We start from the raw sequence: 15,958 nt of genomic DNA on the forward strand, positions 1-15,958 counted from the left end.
GTTATATTATCATTGATACGCTCCTGGTTGGACAGTGTATGCTCCAGCTGTAAAGGGGCAGAAGTGTGATGATAGCTGCAGCAGCAAGAGTCACTATGTTGTTACACTGGCTCTGCAGACTTCTTTTTTTTTTTTTTTTTTTTTGAAATAAAATTCATGTTGCTGTGGTGACCCAGCAACAGCAATGCCAACCATGACATCAGGGAGGGAGGGAGAGAGAGCGAGAGAGAAGGGAGACCTGTGGAAACTTGCATGCTCTGTCACTGAGTCACTCTGTCTGAAATCCAGCACACATAAACACAGTTATTTCATCCGTGCTGAGGACTCCATCTCCCTGAGATCCCACTTAACTCAGTCTGAATAACATCTCAGTGATACACACCTGTAAGACCACTGGCTGGCTGATGCATCATGGGAGCTCAGGTAGAAATTACTACGCTGAATGCTGTCATTATAGTCGCAGCATGAAGTGTCTGCTTGGCACAAGTATGTGGTGCTATGTGAAGCCATACTACTATAAACACTTGTGCAGAGTACATAGATGTTGTGTTTAACACTAAATATTACCCAGCAGCCATCTGGGAAATTACTTAAGTTTTAAAAAACTGCACAGCCAAAAAAAACTGTGGCTTGTTCTTATTAGTTGATGATGCAGTTTGGTCAAAATGTAACAACATGAACCAAAGTTATGTACAGTTTTATTTAAAAAGCATTTTTATGAGACAAGCATCTAACTTTAAAGGTATAAATCCAAATTTTAGGAAATAGTTTTGCTATCTTGCCTGGAGTTAGTTGAATTGATTGATACCACTCTCATATCTGTCCGTTCAATATGCTGCAAGGCTACAGCAAACAGCTGGTTAGCTTAGCTTAGCTTAGCATCAGGACTGGAAACAGTCTGAGCTACTGTGAGGTTGCAAGACTCCAGGACGTCACTGTGCTTGGTAAAGAAATAGTCCAGTATATAATTAAAGCACTTTTTACACCTCAGTTCAGAATTAAGTTCTCCTTTGATACATCAGTTATAGTGAAATGCAATTGTTAAATTTGAGATATTTTATACCAAATGTTTCAACTGGAAAACTTGTGCTTATGAGTTCAGACTTTTGACAGTTTGTAGTTGTTTTTGCGTTTGAATGAAGGCGTCATTCAGTTGTCTATACAGTTTTGTGAGACAGAAGGCTCTTTGTAATGTGAAGAATAACTCCAGCTTATGACCAGTCTTTTTTTTTTTTTTTCTTCAAAATGTTGCCATTTCTGTGTTAATGTGTTCTCAACCAAGTTACACAGGTTTGATGATGGACTGTTTTTATAGCTGACTGTCTGACTGATGTGCTGTATTTGGCCAGTGTATCATGACAGTATCATATGGTGACGTATCCTGTAATTCCCAGCTGTATTTAAAAGTTGAAGTCGGCGGAAGACAGTGTGACACAATTGTGTGATTGTATGTGTGTGATCTGGGTCAAGGGAGGGGTGTATGAGTAAAGAGGGGGATGACTTTTGTGATTATTTTTCATGCCATAGCAACTCTGTACTCTTGATACTTCAGAGGCACATTTGGCTCCAGCAAAGTTTGTGTAAATAAATGTTTGTAACCCAGTAATCACAGCATGTACTTGCCTGCCTCTGACTATAAATTTGTCAGCTGTATCCATAGTTGAGCCAGTGCCAGGTGTAATGAGAAAATGAAAATGATCCAAACCTCCCTGCACTACACTGAGCCCTCCCCCCTCCCGTTCTACCAGGGTGCAGAGTATCCAGCACCAGCTAGCACAGCTGGACAGTGAGAGCTGGTCGGGGCGAGCCGAAGCAGACCGCGACCGGGACTTCTTGCAGCTGCTGCGCGAGAAGGAGGCCCTCCTGCAGGAGATCATCCTGGTCAGCAAGCAGCAGCACTCTCCAGAGACGCTGCTGCAGCTGGAAGAGGAGCGCTCCAGGCTGGAGGAGGAGGTGCAAAGGGCTCACAGCTCCCAGACCCAGGGAGCCAATCAGAGGTGAGTATGATGACAGTCTGCGCTGTTGCATGCAAGAGTGTAAAAGGTTGAATTTGGGTGCTCGAACTCTGAACTTTTTAAACGTCATCTGTATTTGTTCTAACACGTTTTTACTGTTACTGTCAGGCCTTTGTAAGGTTCATGTTTGACAATGTAAATCACCTTTTAAATATAAGATGAACTAGCGAGATAAATGCATCACACACACATTTCATTCATCTCTATAGGCATATCTTCCTGGCTTTTTGTACATATTTTGGCAAATTTAAACTTGGCAATCATACAGTGAGAGACATAAGATTGATATCAGACATGTAATCAAATACCTGTTAAATGAATTTCTGCTTTGTTGGCCATTAAATACTGAGCAGCGCACATCAGTGATTCATGAACCAGGTGAATAAATAACATTAACAACCCAGAGATCTGCCTTTATCAGATATCACAATCATTCAGGGCACATGGCAACCTGCAGGTTAGTACACTGACAGTCAGATGTGATTGATGACTCCAATAGACAAAGCTAAAGGTTATTTTTGTGTCACAAACATAAACATTAAAACATGATCTGAGACAGCTGCGTTCTCAACATGTTATTGACTGAGAGCTGTAGGACTGTAGGACTGTCCCAAATCAAAACAACACCAGGTACGTGGTGTGTTCATACTGAAAAAAACATCAGAAAGTATACTCAAAACAGCCGGTGTGCTTACTAAAAATGTTTGATTTTGCTGTATGCTGTAGATGTATTGGCAGTGTCTAAAATCACTGTTTGAATGCCATTAGATGGTGCAAGTATTATATCATTTCCTGTTATCAGAAAACTGCTCAGTATGTCTATAACCTTAAAGACTAACTGCAACAACAGTATATTATACAGATATAGTACATACTGTAAACAGGTAGCATGTAGTATGGAACCGGGACACAACACGTGTGTATAAAATAAGCAGGTCAAGAAGAAGTAGCTCTTAAAATTTCTCAGTGTGTGTTCACTATCAAGTTATCTGTCAGTTTAGGAGTTCTGCTCTTGAAATCGGAGGGGAAATATGGGTGCCCTCATAGCCCAGTTTCTCCTGTTAGATAAACACACTGTGCTGTTTACTTGCTGGCTACAATAGAGTCAAGATACAAGCAGGACAGATAAATCTATGATTGTTTGGGTTTTTAGGAAAGACCACCATATTGTTCTGCTGTATTACCCACCTATAGAGAGCAAGAAACTGTGAGCTTATTTCAGTTCATTTAACTTGTGCATCAATGTGTAATTCGTGACAGGATCCTGCAGCAGGAGAAGAGGAATGTTCTGCTGAGACAGCTGGAGGAGGCGACACGCATCACCACCTACCTTCACTCCCAGCTGAAGAGGTGCGGCACACCACACTCATTCTTCAAGCTGTTAGTGGGTTTTCATTGCGTCTCTTTTCTTACATGTCTGTCTCTTCTTTATGACCAGCCTGTCGGCCAGTTCTCTGACGGTATCGTCCAGCAGCAGCCGCGGCTCTCTAGCCTCCAGTCGGGGGTCGCTGGCGTCCAGCCGAGGCTCCCTCAGCTCCATCAGTTTCAGTGACATCTACGGCCTCCCCCAGTACGAGCGTCTCGAGGGGGCCGGGGAGCCGCTCGACCCCCATCTACGCTACCTGCTGCCCCCAGAGACCATGTCCAGAGACTGCTCCATGTTCACTCCCGACCCCCTGACCCAGAGCAAAACCAAACGTTCCCACGACACCCCTCAGTCCCTGGCCTCCCTCTCCTCCCGCTCCTCGCTCTCCTCGCTGTCGCCCCCCAGCTCTCCCATGGACACCCCCTACCACTCCGCCCCTCAGGACTGCCCTCTCACCCAGATGACGGAGGAGTATATGGAGCAGGCGGGCCGTGGGCTGCTGGAGGGGCTGCGTGCGCAGTCGCAACCGCTGTCACACAGCGCCATGTTGAGCAGCGAGGATGCAGTCAACCCTGCCGCTGTGCATCAACTGGACAGCAAGAGTCTCAGAGACAGCGGGGCTCAGGGGGCTTTCACCTCCACAGGCAAGAGACTGAAATCTGATCCCTGTGCCCAGTTAGATCCCTGTGATAATTAGTGCTTTATATTAACTGGATTGAATGTGTTTTCCCCTGCAGGAGTGACTCTGAGGGGGAACAGTGCCAACAGGAGCGGCAGGAGGGCCAGGCGAGTGTCTGCAGGTGTTTCTGAGGACGCTCTGGCCACGGACAGCGGAGTCTTCGAGGCCTGGGGAAGGAGGTGAGAGGAGGTCCACCCTAATATTGTTAAAACATAAACAGAACATAAACAAGTGCGCCTCCTAGTGACAGAGGAAAAAACTGCAAAACCCAACCACGACAAGCCAAAGCAGAAAGCCACATCACAGCTATGAAATGTGGTATTTGTATATTCTGGTCTCAGTAGGATTTAATGCAGAGTGTGCAAAAAATATAATTTTTCAATCTTAAAATTTAATATCTTACTCATCTTAAAATTAGGTCATAATATCTCATCCACACAGAAATTGTAACTGTGAAGTAACCAGACTGCCTTCACATGTGTTAGTAGGTAAACCTTTGTGTCCAGTAGAAGTGGAAAACAGTTTGTTTATCTGTTGTTTTGTCTGTCCTCCCACAGGGCAGAGGAGTCCGAGGAGATGTCATACATGAAAGAGTTGACATCTGTGAGCGAGCCCACCCAGATCCAACTGGGGCTGCTGTGAGTAAACTGTTAGTGTAGACTGTATGTGGGTGGCGTGCTCACTCACTGTTAGTATCTGACTCTATATTCTCTCTCTCTCTGCCGCACTTTTTTCTTCGCAGGTGGGAGTCCGGTTCTCAGTCTCTACGACTACATCTGCTGCAGCTCAAGAATTTGAATAGGTCCATCGTGAGAGACGGCTACAAAGTGTAAGTGCATTCAGCTCTGATGTTGAAACAAGTAAATAACTGCGGATATTTTGAATTTGTACTCCATCTCTTCTCTTTAGTGTCTGACTGAGGAAAATTAAACATTCTTATGACCAGTCACAAATCACATTGTTCCTTTCATGTGCAGGTATGTGAAGGTGCACCTGATTCCACTGGACGCCGGCAGGGCCTGCGCGTTTTACTGTTGTACTGCGTTGGAGCCGCAGTCCCACATGAGTTTCAACGAAGGCTTCCGTATTCCTGTCCCTGCAAACGCCCTGGCGGTGTGCGCTCTGCAGCTGTCCGTCTGCTCGCTGGGACCTCAGGCTCAGGAGGAACTACTGGTAGGTCCGAAAGGCTGAACTCTAGCCAGCCCCGAAGCAATATGCATCCACTATTAGGCTGCTGATATCTAAATTAAAATAATGACATTGTCTGTGTGTGTACCTGCAGGGTACAGCCCAGGTGAGTCTGGCAGACTGTGAGGGAAGTGCAGAGATGGTTTACCACTGGCTGCGAGTCCAGATGTACAGCGGAACGGAGATGCAGAGGCCTGAACAAAAGAGCCTCGGCCACCGCAGACAGCATGATGGACAGGAAGATGAGCAAAGGCCCAGAGCCATGGTAAACACACACGCATATATTTGTTCTGTACATAACAGCAGAGTGGAGGAACAGCACAACAGCAGACAAATTGATCTCAGGTATCGGCTTCAAGGAGATGAAAAGAGGTATGGTGGGGATTGGAAAAGAGGGAAGTGAAGACATGTCCTTTTGTGACCCTACATCACAGGTTCAGGACTTAGTATGTACAAGAGTTGTGAGAAGAAATACCAAAGAGTGATTTTTATCCATGTCAGTCAGTCACCATTTGGTCCACTGCTTTGGTCTAACTGAAATATCTCAGCAACTATTGGACGGATTAAACAGAGCTGCTAACATGGCTGCAGACTCTTAGTCTTGTTCCTCCAAAAATAGTTTTATTTAAAGTATTTCTAGTGGCCTACAGAAGTAAAAGTATCCAGTATTTTACAGGAAACAAACAAAAACAAAGAAACATTATTTTGAGCAACAGATAGTTTTCTTTCATATCCCTTTAATCATCTTATGGCTTCTCAGATGAGATGCAGAAGTTATGATATATTATGAGCCTACATCAGAAAGAAAAGAGTCTTCTAATGAATCCACCAAAACCATTTGCAATCCTGGAGTGTTACCAGAAAGTAATAACTCATTTATTGCACTAAATGCATTAAACTGTCAATTGTGCTATGCCTTTGGGAGGAATAACTCCTTGTACTGTTGTTATATAGCTGTTGCCCTGCAGTCTGCAGGTGTGCAGCTTGTTAAAGTCAATAATATGTAAAGAATGTGTCTCACAGGGCAAATGAGCCCATCAAACTGTAGCTTTGCTCTGTGATGTTACAGGACACTGTATGTACTCTGCTGTCACGTAACACCACCACCCACCTAGAGGAGCAGGACGCAGAGCTGGAGCTGCAGAGGCTGCAGAAGAAGGACGAGCCGGGGGAGGCGACATCTGAGAGGTACCAGCATTGCTGTCATTTTAATCCACCACACTCACATAGATACAAAATTCACTTCTTTTTGTCTGCAGAATATGTGACAAAGGTGTATTTTTACATTTTAGGAGCTGGCAGGCAGAGTCTGTGGACAGCGGCTGCAGCAACAGCACAGCGTTCACTGCTCCCTGCTCAGAGGGACTGTGTGCAGAGGGCATCTGCATCACCACTGGAGGGCGCTGTGATCAGACGATTAGCAAACTCTCTACAGTAAAGGTGAAGTCTGCAGCAGTGGCAGTATGTAACTGGTCAACATAAGAATCTGTGGCGCAGGTGCATTAAAGTGTTGTCGATCGGTTGTTGCAGGTGGAGAAGGCCACCATGACAGAGGGTCTGTTCCCAGAGCCGGTGCGAGTCCGACCCAAGGAGAGGGGGGGTCGCTGGGGTCACGCCTCGCCTTTCATGCGCGGCAGCACTATCGTTCGCTCTCAGACCTTTTCTCCTGGAGCTCGTAGTCAATATGTCTGCAGGGTGAGTCTATGCAAACATATGAAAAAGAAAATATTTACCATCTTCCTTTTTTTCCCTTCTCTACATAAAATGACTCATTTTACCTTTCAGTTGTATCGCAGCGACAGTGACAGCTCAACTTTACCAAAGAAATCGCCTTTTGTCAGAAACACATTGGAAAGGAGAACGCTGCGATATAAGCAGGTAGAGTCTTGATTATTATTCCTCCAGATTATATGTGAAAGTGTTTAGTTTCTAGCATCTGAGGTGTGTTTGTGTGCGCGAGCAGCAGTCGTACCGCTCCTCCCTGGCCGAGCAGCCGACACGCACCTCCCTGGACCTGGAGCTGGATCTCCAGGCCTGCAGGACGCGTCAGAGGCAGCTGATGGAGGAGCTGAGCGCCCTGAGGGAGCTGAAACTACGACTGGAGGAGCCGCAAGCCAGGGAGGCCACCGAGCTTCCCCACTGGGCCCTGAGGGACGAGCGCTTCCGCTGCCTGCTCAGAGAGGCCCAGAGACAGGTGAGACTGAAAAGCACGACACTACAGTGGAACCACGTGAGATTCGCCCACGTCCAACTGGTGACTATTGTTTTATTGTTCTACAGGCAAGCCAAAGCAAGCAGGAGCAGCGTCAGGAGGAGGCAGCGGAGAGGAGGCTGAGGAAGGCTTCCAAAGAGGTTCTGCAGATGAGGGGGCAGAGCCAGAAGGAGCCCCTGCCTGTGCAGACATTCAGGTTGGCATTGTCCTGACTGCTGGTCAGCTTTTATACTGTTAACATCACACTCGTTAAAGTCACACGAAAACAAAAGTTAGATTGTCTTAAACTTCCATTTATGAGTTAACTATATGGTGCTTTAGAGGACTGTTGGCCTTCATCCACACCTTCCTCACCCGCTTTGTTAGATCAGGAAAAAGATGATGAGAGGGAATAAATCAACATTATGTGGATATATAAGTCTTTGCCAACACATCCAGCATCCAAACACACACCTTTTGACTTTGATACTGCTCTGCCAGCTACCATGACTCATGCTGATGGGTGGGGTTTTTCCAAGAAGAGAAAACTATTTATGATACAGCTCCGCTAACTACAAGCTAATGGTCAAGCTTGGTTTTTACTGTCGTCCGAAAATAAGATGATTAAATGTTTCAGACTTTTTTCCTGGTTTAAACTTGCTTTGGCTGACGTCTCATCATGCTGCAGTGATTCTTCAGGACACCATGACATTACTGCTGGTTGTGGTTACAGGTGCAACAGAGCACATTTCCAACCTCACCTGCTGTTCCGCATTGTGTTAAATTATAATCAGAGGCTACAAACAACCCATAATGCTATAAATGTCTCTTCCTCAAAAATAATACAACATCCCCTTTTTCAAATGTGATTTCCAGTAAAAATATTGTCTGATATTTGTGTTACTACTAAGATGAGTCTTAAAAAACATTTTTATCATTTTTTAGTAATAGAGCAGAGAGAGATTTTGATATGAAACACTTAAAATGTTTTCTTTTCTTACATACATCAGGTTCATAGCAAGAGATTAAGACAATAAGAACTTGAGAAATGTTTCGTTTTATTCACTGTGTCTTTAAATCATCTTGTAAATCAACTCGTTAAGAACAAAGAGGAGTATTTTACTCATGAAATCGTCTCGGTCAGCAGCAGGTGGAGATCTGTGTTTGCATTTAAACTAGTTGTCCTTATTTTGTGTTGCTTAAAACAGGATGTGTTTAAAAATGAATTATGTTCTTTGTCTGCAGAGAGAAGATGGCCTTTTTCACAAGACCAAGGTTCAACATACCTCCTTTGCCAGCTGATGATGTATGAGAGCTTGCCTCTGTATTATGTGACTTAACATGAAGTATTTGTCAAAAAAAATGTTCTGAACTCATGAAGTACAAAGTTCTTTCTACCGAGGACACGGGCAGGGCGACACGCAGATGATGTTGAAGATTAGAAGGTTTCACATTTTCAGAAGTGTTTGTGCGGCTATTCTTATAAACATGAACACACTAGACACAGTTACTGACAACAGCACGGCTGTTCATTTCCTTTTTGGGGGACGACGCCTTTCATAAGGAAACAGTATCTCTTTACTCCTGTATGAGTTACTTCTGTTGTTTGTGCTTACAAAAGGCTGGAAGACGGGAACAAAAGTCGGTTTGGACAAATTCACTGTACTGTAACTTATTTTATAGTACTTTTCCTTGAAGGAAATTAAAAAAAAAAAACGCTTCCTGCTTTTTAAGTGTATTTTGTAGCTTTGAACAAATAGCACTTCAGTGTTTTTACATACAGTAAAATGGAACTATTGTCTCATTTTGTTTCTGTTACCTAATTCTTAAGAGTTATTTGCATAAAATGTCACTTTGTAATCCACTTTTATTACAGATGTCATTGTCCTTTTGTTGTTATGTTATTAAAATTAATATTATTTCATGTACTTTTCAATATATGGATGAATATATGAAACACTGTATTCAGATTTTTTTATGATGTCTGTATGAACATCTGCAGTGTTACCTCTTGTGAAGATAAAACCATTAAACCACGTCTCGACACTTGGGTTTTTCATCAGTTGTGTTTGAGATGAAGAATTAAAGAGCAGGTGTTTATTTCCTGATTGACTTCTGCTGGAATGAGAAACAAAAACTGTTCCGCACACACCAACATATTTCTAAGTGTGTCATGATGTTACACGTGATTTTTCTGTGACCACAAACGTGTTGTGATGACCCATTTGAGTCTAAACTTGCCGATTCTTGAGAAGCCCTACCGCACAGCAGGCAGGCAGCTGTGTCAGCAGGTTATCTTGATCCGACATCCTGTTTAGGCCTTTCAACATAAGCTGTGAGAAGCTGGGGAGAGGCGCAATTAACGCTGCTCTGCTTGAGTGTGTCAGTAGATCTGAAATCAATAGCAAAAGGCACCTAAACCCTCACATTCTCATGGCTCATTCCCAAACAAAAAATGCAGCTGAGTATTTGAAAGATGCTCACAGAAGCCTGCAGGCAAACCGGTCCCAAGTCTCTGCTTGTCTGGTTAAATGTCAGGTTTGGGGCCAGCGTCACTAACACTGATTTATGTTTCCCACACAGAGATGTCAGTTAAGGGCCAAAACACCGTCACCTTCAAAACACACCATTCAATACAACAAGTAATTTTAATTATCAAATTGCTTTTTAATCTTACAGTTCATCTCCCAACAATGATTCCAGTGCTGAAATACAATTAAAAGTATCTGTGGCATCAACTTCTGTAATCATGTAATTAAATGACCACAATATCAGTTTTTGATTGCTTTAGCCTGTTTTTTATACAAATACTGCACATTACTGCATATTGTTCTCTGTTGGTTTCAGTGGTTTCTTTTTTTTTTCCTGTGCACAATGAACATCACGTTGTAGAGACTATAACCTTAAAGTAGGTTATCTGACAGCCCCAACTGTTGGTTTGTTATTTGTAGTAAATGGGCTAAAAATGTGCAAAAACAACAATGTGGACAATGCACAACTGTCAGGCTAACCATCGCAACCACCTTTGCACATTTTGCTAAAAATTCATTTTTCTAATATAATATTAGGAGTGGATTGCAGAAAATGTATAATTCTGAGGCTGCTTAGTTCAACAGGTGTATGAGACCACAACAAAAAATCTGCACACAGCGACAACGAAGCAGCCACAAATCTACTGCTACACTGTTTAAATAATATCTTCCGTGCACCAAGAGTCATAAAAACAGAATTAACTGTTTTTTTTAAGCATTGCCTGTTATTTTTCACTCAACAAAACACAAGAGTGACTCCATCCAGTAGAGCAGCTGTTTGCATTAGATAGACACTGTAATAAGAGACAACATGGTGACAATGAGGCAGCGTGTACCAGTGGAAATATCTGTTGACATCTCATAATGACAGTACCCTGTGTTTCATAAGTACTACTCCATTCTGCAAATACACAGTCATCAGACTCTGTGCAGAATCTAAAGGAACCACTTATGCAACATATCCCAGGAGAGAAATTCACACAGCACCATTAACATCACAACAATTCACAATCTCTGCACAATCACACTTATCAGGAAAATAAAATACACTCCACTCATGTCCCTGTCCACCTCAATAATGACCGGTTAGTTCTCCAGAGAGAAAGTCTTTCAGTCCAGTCTGAGTCTTCAGGGTTTCTATATGGGGATGGAAACAATGGTTGGTAGTTCCCCAATGGGAGGTGGATTATATTTCTCCACCCTCATCAGCCGCCGTAGAATGTCGTCCCGATCGCGCGGCCATCCGTAAACGTGCGTGTTTTGAAGCCAGTTTGGGACATGACACTGATTTAAAAAAAACAAAACAAAAAAAACAGTTGAGGTTGTGGGGTTCAGTTACATCACAGATGAACATCTTAATGTCACCGCACATGTCTGTTTCAAAGGGCATAATTGCACACTTAAAAGGAATAAATGAATCGAGACGAATTAGAGACTGTAATACAAACCAACCTTTTTAGCCCCGGGGAACAAAATGGGAATAAACCGGAAATTCTTGCTTCCGTTCTGGATGAATTCATTCTGGAGCTGAATGACACACAAGAAGAAAGAAAACCATAATTAAAGGTCAGCAGATCTCAAAGTGAATATTAACATTGTCTTTTAGACTGAGGAGTGGCTGTGAACCTGTTTATGTATGTAGACGGTGTTGAAGGTCCTCTCGTCGTTTTCCAGGCCAACAGGGGAGGCCGTCACCGTCTCATAGTACTTGGGACTGATGATGATGATGATCAGGTACTCTTTCTGTGTGTGAGGATAGCATAACAGCAATAATGACGGGTGCTTGCGAATATTTAAAATGTCAGTGAGCTATTTTCATTCTTGTGCTACTATTAAACTACATGATAAAACATGTTCAGTGTGGCAGAGAAAAAAAATGAGCTCTGACATTCTGGTTACCTCAAGCTCTCACTACAACTTTCACCTTTTACCTGTGATATTAAATTAAAAGTGAGCCAAGCAAGGTTTTGTATTAGGAACAACATGAACAATTATTAAATTACAGAATTACAATTACAGAATTAAGAATGAATTAATGAAAGAAATATGAGATTGTTCTTACCTCACTGAGGTATCGCTCCATGAAGTCTATTTTGCTTATGCTCCTGAACTGCTGCTCAAAAATGTCAATCTGAAACCAATAAAAACATCAGTCAGAAAGTTAAACCACAAAAAAACTGAAATTACCCCAAATATGCCAAAACATGAATTAAAAAAAAAAAAGTATGTACACACATGGGTGTCAAAGCCGTTGTGTCGCAGCAGAGCAACAAAGTTGATGATCTCGTTGACATGCTTGTCGTTGTCTGCTTCATAAGTGACAAAGACCCTCCCTGGATTCAAGAGCAATAAATAAATTATGAAAAGAGTGGGCAGCATCTCAGTAAATAACCTGTTTATCTGCAGATTTGGGTATCAACACTTACTCTGCTCAAGAGAGAGCGGTGTGCTGTGAGGAGGGTGCTTCTCTGGAGCTGGAGCGTTGCGGCCACTGCATGGAGTTAAAGATTGTCAGAAACATGACGCATGAGCTGTGTTAATCAAACATGTAGTGAGAGACAGTATTCTAATTAAAAAAAACTCACATCTGTGTGTATCCAACTCCAGGAAGTCTGCAGTCACCTGGATCTGAAGCAGTAAAGAGACATTAGAGAAAAATCCTTCATACAGTAGGATTAACAGCGTGTGATATCAGCTCACACTACATTTAGGTATGTGGCTTTGTCGGGGTGGATAAACAGCACAGCAGACTTACAGTATGGGCCATAAGCTGGAAGGTACTGAGGCCAGAGGTGCTTGTTGGCTGCAGGCCCCCTGTTGAAGGCCTCTGCAGGGCACTGAGCGCAGCAGGCTGCGCCTTGTGGCAGGCACGAGTACGGAGACAAGGTGTGGTGACCAAAGTTGACTGATGGCGGGTTGGAGTGCAGAGAGAGCGGCTGCTCCAGGTTGGACATACAGGTGCTGTGTCTGCCAGGGAGGGAAAGGAACTTGTACCTGGAGATGCAGCTGTCTCCAGAGCAACTGGAGTAATCTTTCTGGCTCAGACACGACGGCAGGCTGCTGGGATAACCCGACCAGCTGCTGGCGAAACTCGGGTGGAGCCAGGGGCCTTCGGCCTGGCTGGGGAATGGAGTCGGCTGGCTGTACCCAGCCGGCAAGCTGCGAGGAGGCTGGTACAGGCTGTAGCTCGGGCCTGGTTGGGGAACAGTGTGGTTGTGCTTGTGTTCCTGCTCTCTGTCCAGCCTCTGTCTGCCGAGCAGGGAGCCATCAGTGAGGGTGGCGTGCTCTGGAAGGCGGCTGTGTGCATCAGGGTGAGACGTGGAGTCCGGCTTGTCGACGGCCATGGCTTCTCGCTCCGCTGTGCTCATGGTTTCATCGTCTTCTTCAGGCGTATTGTGGTGGCTGCTCAGGTTTCTGCTCAGCTGGCTGACGTGACTGTGAGCAAGAAACATTTCATTATTAATGTGAGTGAACGTTGATCAAGACCACCAAGATCTGACTAGTAGATAAACTTGTTTACATGTGCTGCACTTCTTAGTAAAGAGGTATCTACTGTGGTTACACCCACACTAACATGTCAGTTTGTGTACTGTTTGTCTCCTCTCTCTCTCAACCCAACCGGTCAAGGCAGATGGCCGCCCACCTAGAGCCCGGTTGTGCTCGAGGTTTCTTCCTGTTAAAAGGGAGTTTTTCCTTGTTGCTGTGGTCAAGTGCTTGCTCATGGGGGAATGTTTGATCTCTGCAAATTAAAGAGTACAGACTAGACTTGCTCCATGTGAAAAGTGCCCTGAGATAACTTCTGTTGTGATTTGGTGCTATATAAAATATATTGACTTGACTTGTACTGTGCTGCATTTTCTAACTGCGCGTTTGTTGTCATGCTCACCTATTTGGTGCCGAAGCCGAGTAGATCAAAGTGGGCTGCATCATTTGGATTCTTCCTCCTGACATCCATGTGTGTCTGGTTTAAGCTGCACATGAAATTCTGTTGAGGACAGGTGTCATATTAAAAGGACAGGTTCATAGTTTTTCTTAACTTTCTTAAAACAACAGTCAGGTGCCCAAACGAACACTGAAACAGGTTTTTCTTGCCATAACCATTCCTCCTGTTCATACTGACCATTTGAAGATCCCTTCATAATGCACTTATTCCACAGTCCTCCTTCTGTGCAAAAACGTTACAAATTTATCAGAAGCTAATACAACTCCAAATGAGTCAAATCAAGTAGATATCTTTCAATGTTTCAGTCTTTTTGATACCAAAGTCCCTCTTTTTGTTACTATACTTCCACCGCAGCTCAACATAAAAAACACTGTCTGAGGAAACACAAAGAGGGATTTTGATGCTAAAAAGACTAAATATGGCTGGTATCCACTTGATATGACTAACTCAGACTGCTGAAGCCTCATATAAGCTTCAGATCAACATTTTAACTGAATTTTTGCACAAAATGACTGTGTTAACACAGTGTTCAGTGTTCATTTGGGCACCTGACTGTTGTTTTTGCTTGAAAACTGTGATACAGATGAACGAAACAGCCAATATCTAACTTAAAGAACAGCACCTTTATGTTTGTATATTCACACATAATGACGACGTTTTAAAGATACACTTATGGCATTTTTTAAAAGTCGTCTCCACCCTTGCTGGTGTCTTCTTGATTTACATGAGAGCACATTTAGAGTGTCTCCCACACAGGGGACTTTTTTTTCGAAATGGTTGGAAATCAACGCACATGCAGGAATAAAATGTTGCCTCTCAGAGACAGAAACAAGACTGGGATGGAAAAAAAGACTAAAACCACAAAAACTTCCAAAAGATAAAACTTATCTCTAGAATTCTGCGTAATGACACGTGATTAAAGATAACACACTGCAATATCCTCACTGCACATCAATGCATCATTTATAAGAGAGGACATCACATTTCCTACGTTAAAAGTCCTGTGAGTTCACTGGTCTGTTATTGGTGAAGTCATGGTAAATAAAGGCTCTCTAATTAGACACATTTAATTATTTTTAGGGCAACATGGATTCATTTTCCCGTGACAGACTTTCTCCACATACACCTCAGTGTTAGACAAGGCTACTTAACATGAATTGAGGCCTGTATGGTTTTGAGTTTACCTTCCAGACCTCCTGCTGTTCCTGTAAACGTAAATACACACTCATTTAAAGCCTCTCTGTGGTGGCACATACACATAATTAGCTGCACTTTCCACTGTGTGACCCAGATATGACTCCGTGTACTTTTATTTCATGGTGACTTCAAGCACTTTAAATGAAAAGTTAAAACGAAAACACCCAATATTTATCAGCACAATTCAGAGATGACTAAATCGCAGTAAAAGCTTTCAGCTGCTTTCACTCATGATCACGAGTTATCTCAAGGATATATTTGCTTTAAAAAAAAAACAACTTGTGAAATTAAAGGCTTTTACCTGCTAACTTATCTGTGTACCAATGTTAAGCGTTGAGTAAATATTAACCTTCAACAATGACGTTATTCATCAAAAGTATAACAGCTCATTAACAGGTGACATAATTACTTTACGCAACTTACCGTCGCTGTTCAACTCGCCTTGTTTCCTACAGGTAACTCAGGCTCCTTCGCTTCCGCTCATTTACCGACAAAACTTCTGCCGACACGACGACTTTGAGCTACGCATCAATATACAGTTGTAATTTCCACCGTCACCCCAACACAGATGAAACAATATCGACGTGTTTGATGAGTTTGTGCTTTAGTTTGACGCTCAGCTGCACCTCCCCGCTGACACGCTCCACCTACACACACGCACATACACACACACACAAATGTTGTCCTAGGTCACTTTGGGGGACATTACATAGATTTACATTAATTTCTTGGAGACTTACCTTACCCCTAAACATTACCACTGACCTAAAAATCAGCTTTTTCCCAACTGGGGACACAGCTTTTGTCCCCATATCAACTGGTCTTAAATGTGGTTTTGTCCCTGAAAG

At 43.2% G+C, this 15,958-nt stretch overlaps 2 protein-coding genes across 5 annotated transcripts in view; one reads left to right on the forward strand and one right to left on the reverse strand.

The window, feature by feature from the left end:
- Positions 1–9,485, forward strand: part of wwc3 (WWC family member 3) — a 30,782-nt gene extending 21,297 nt beyond the window's left edge. Inside the window, exons 9-23 of the mRNA XM_044360702.1 lie at positions 1,749–1,997; positions 3,276–3,365; positions 3,454–4,025; positions 4,119–4,239; positions 4,618–4,698; positions 4,803–4,889; positions 5,038–5,233; positions 5,343–5,513; positions 6,318–6,436; positions 6,541–6,688; positions 6,779–6,943; positions 7,034–7,126; positions 7,212–7,442; positions 7,529–7,656; positions 8,685–9,485. Of these exons, the coding sequence (XP_044216637.1) occupies positions 1,749–1,997; positions 3,276–3,365; positions 3,454–4,025; positions 4,119–4,239; positions 4,618–4,698; positions 4,803–4,889; positions 5,038–5,233; positions 5,343–5,513; positions 6,318–6,436; positions 6,541–6,688; positions 6,779–6,943; positions 7,034–7,126; positions 7,212–7,442; positions 7,529–7,656; positions 8,685–8,751 (2,518 nt within the window). The 3' untranslated portion in view covers positions 8,752–9,485. The remainder of the gene's footprint in view (positions 1–1,748; positions 1,998–3,275; positions 3,366–3,453; positions 4,026–4,118; positions 4,240–4,617; positions 4,699–4,802; positions 4,890–5,037; positions 5,234–5,342; positions 5,514–6,317; positions 6,437–6,540; positions 6,689–6,778; positions 6,944–7,033; positions 7,127–7,211; positions 7,443–7,528; positions 7,657–8,684) is intronic.
- A 583-nt stretch (positions 9,486–10,068) lies between these two features.
- traf3ip2l (TRAF3 interacting protein 2-like) lies at positions 10,069–15,861 on the reverse strand. 4 transcript variants are annotated; one of them, XM_044360710.1, is made up of 11 exons: positions 15,534–15,860; positions 15,098–15,118; positions 13,857–13,955; positions 12,726–13,405; positions 12,556–12,598; positions 12,397–12,461; positions 12,206–12,303; positions 12,033–12,101; positions 11,597–11,713; positions 11,423–11,497; positions 10,069–11,254 (listed from the first exon to the last, which is right to left on the reverse strand). In XM_044360710.1, exons 3-11 carry the CDS (start codon positions 13,919–13,921, stop codon positions 11,108–11,110), a joined length of 1,359 nt encoding a protein of 452 aa, XP_044216645.1. In that variant the 5' UTR covers positions 13,922–13,955; positions 15,098–15,118; positions 15,534–15,860; the 3' UTR covers positions 10,069–11,107. The 4 variants fall into 4 exon arrangements, with proteins under 4 accessions (XP_044216645.1, XP_044216646.1, XP_044216642.1 ...); XM_044360711.1 differs by lacking the exon at positions 15,098–15,118 and having other exon boundaries at positions 13,857–13,941; positions 15,534–15,861; XM_044360707.1 differs by lacking the exon at positions 15,098–15,118 and having other exon boundaries at positions 15,534–15,856.
- Between the last annotated feature and the right edge of the window lie 97 nt (positions 15,862–15,958).

This window comes from Thunnus albacares, chromosome 9 (genome assembly GCF_914725855.1).
Source record: "Thunnus albacares chromosome 9, fThuAlb1.1, whole genome shotgun sequence".
NCBI classification, from domain to species: Eukaryota; Metazoa; Chordata; class Actinopteri; order Scombriformes; family Scombridae; genus Thunnus; species Thunnus albacares.

Bases quoted from the DNA above. Each gene is read 5' to 3' on its own strand.
- traf3ip2l (XM_044360711.1), bottom strand. From the start codon at position 13,921: ATGTCAGGAGGAAGAATCCAAATGATGCAGCCCACTTTGATCTACTCG. The intron at 12,462-12,555 runs GTGAGTTTTTTT...AACTCCATGCAG, and splicing joins GGAGTTGGATACACACAGAT to TGGCCGCAACGCTCCAGCTC. The intron at 11,255-11,422 runs GTTGGTTTGTAT...TTTTTAAATCAG, and splicing joins TGTTCCCCGGGGCTAAAAAG to TGTCATGTCCCAAACTGGCT.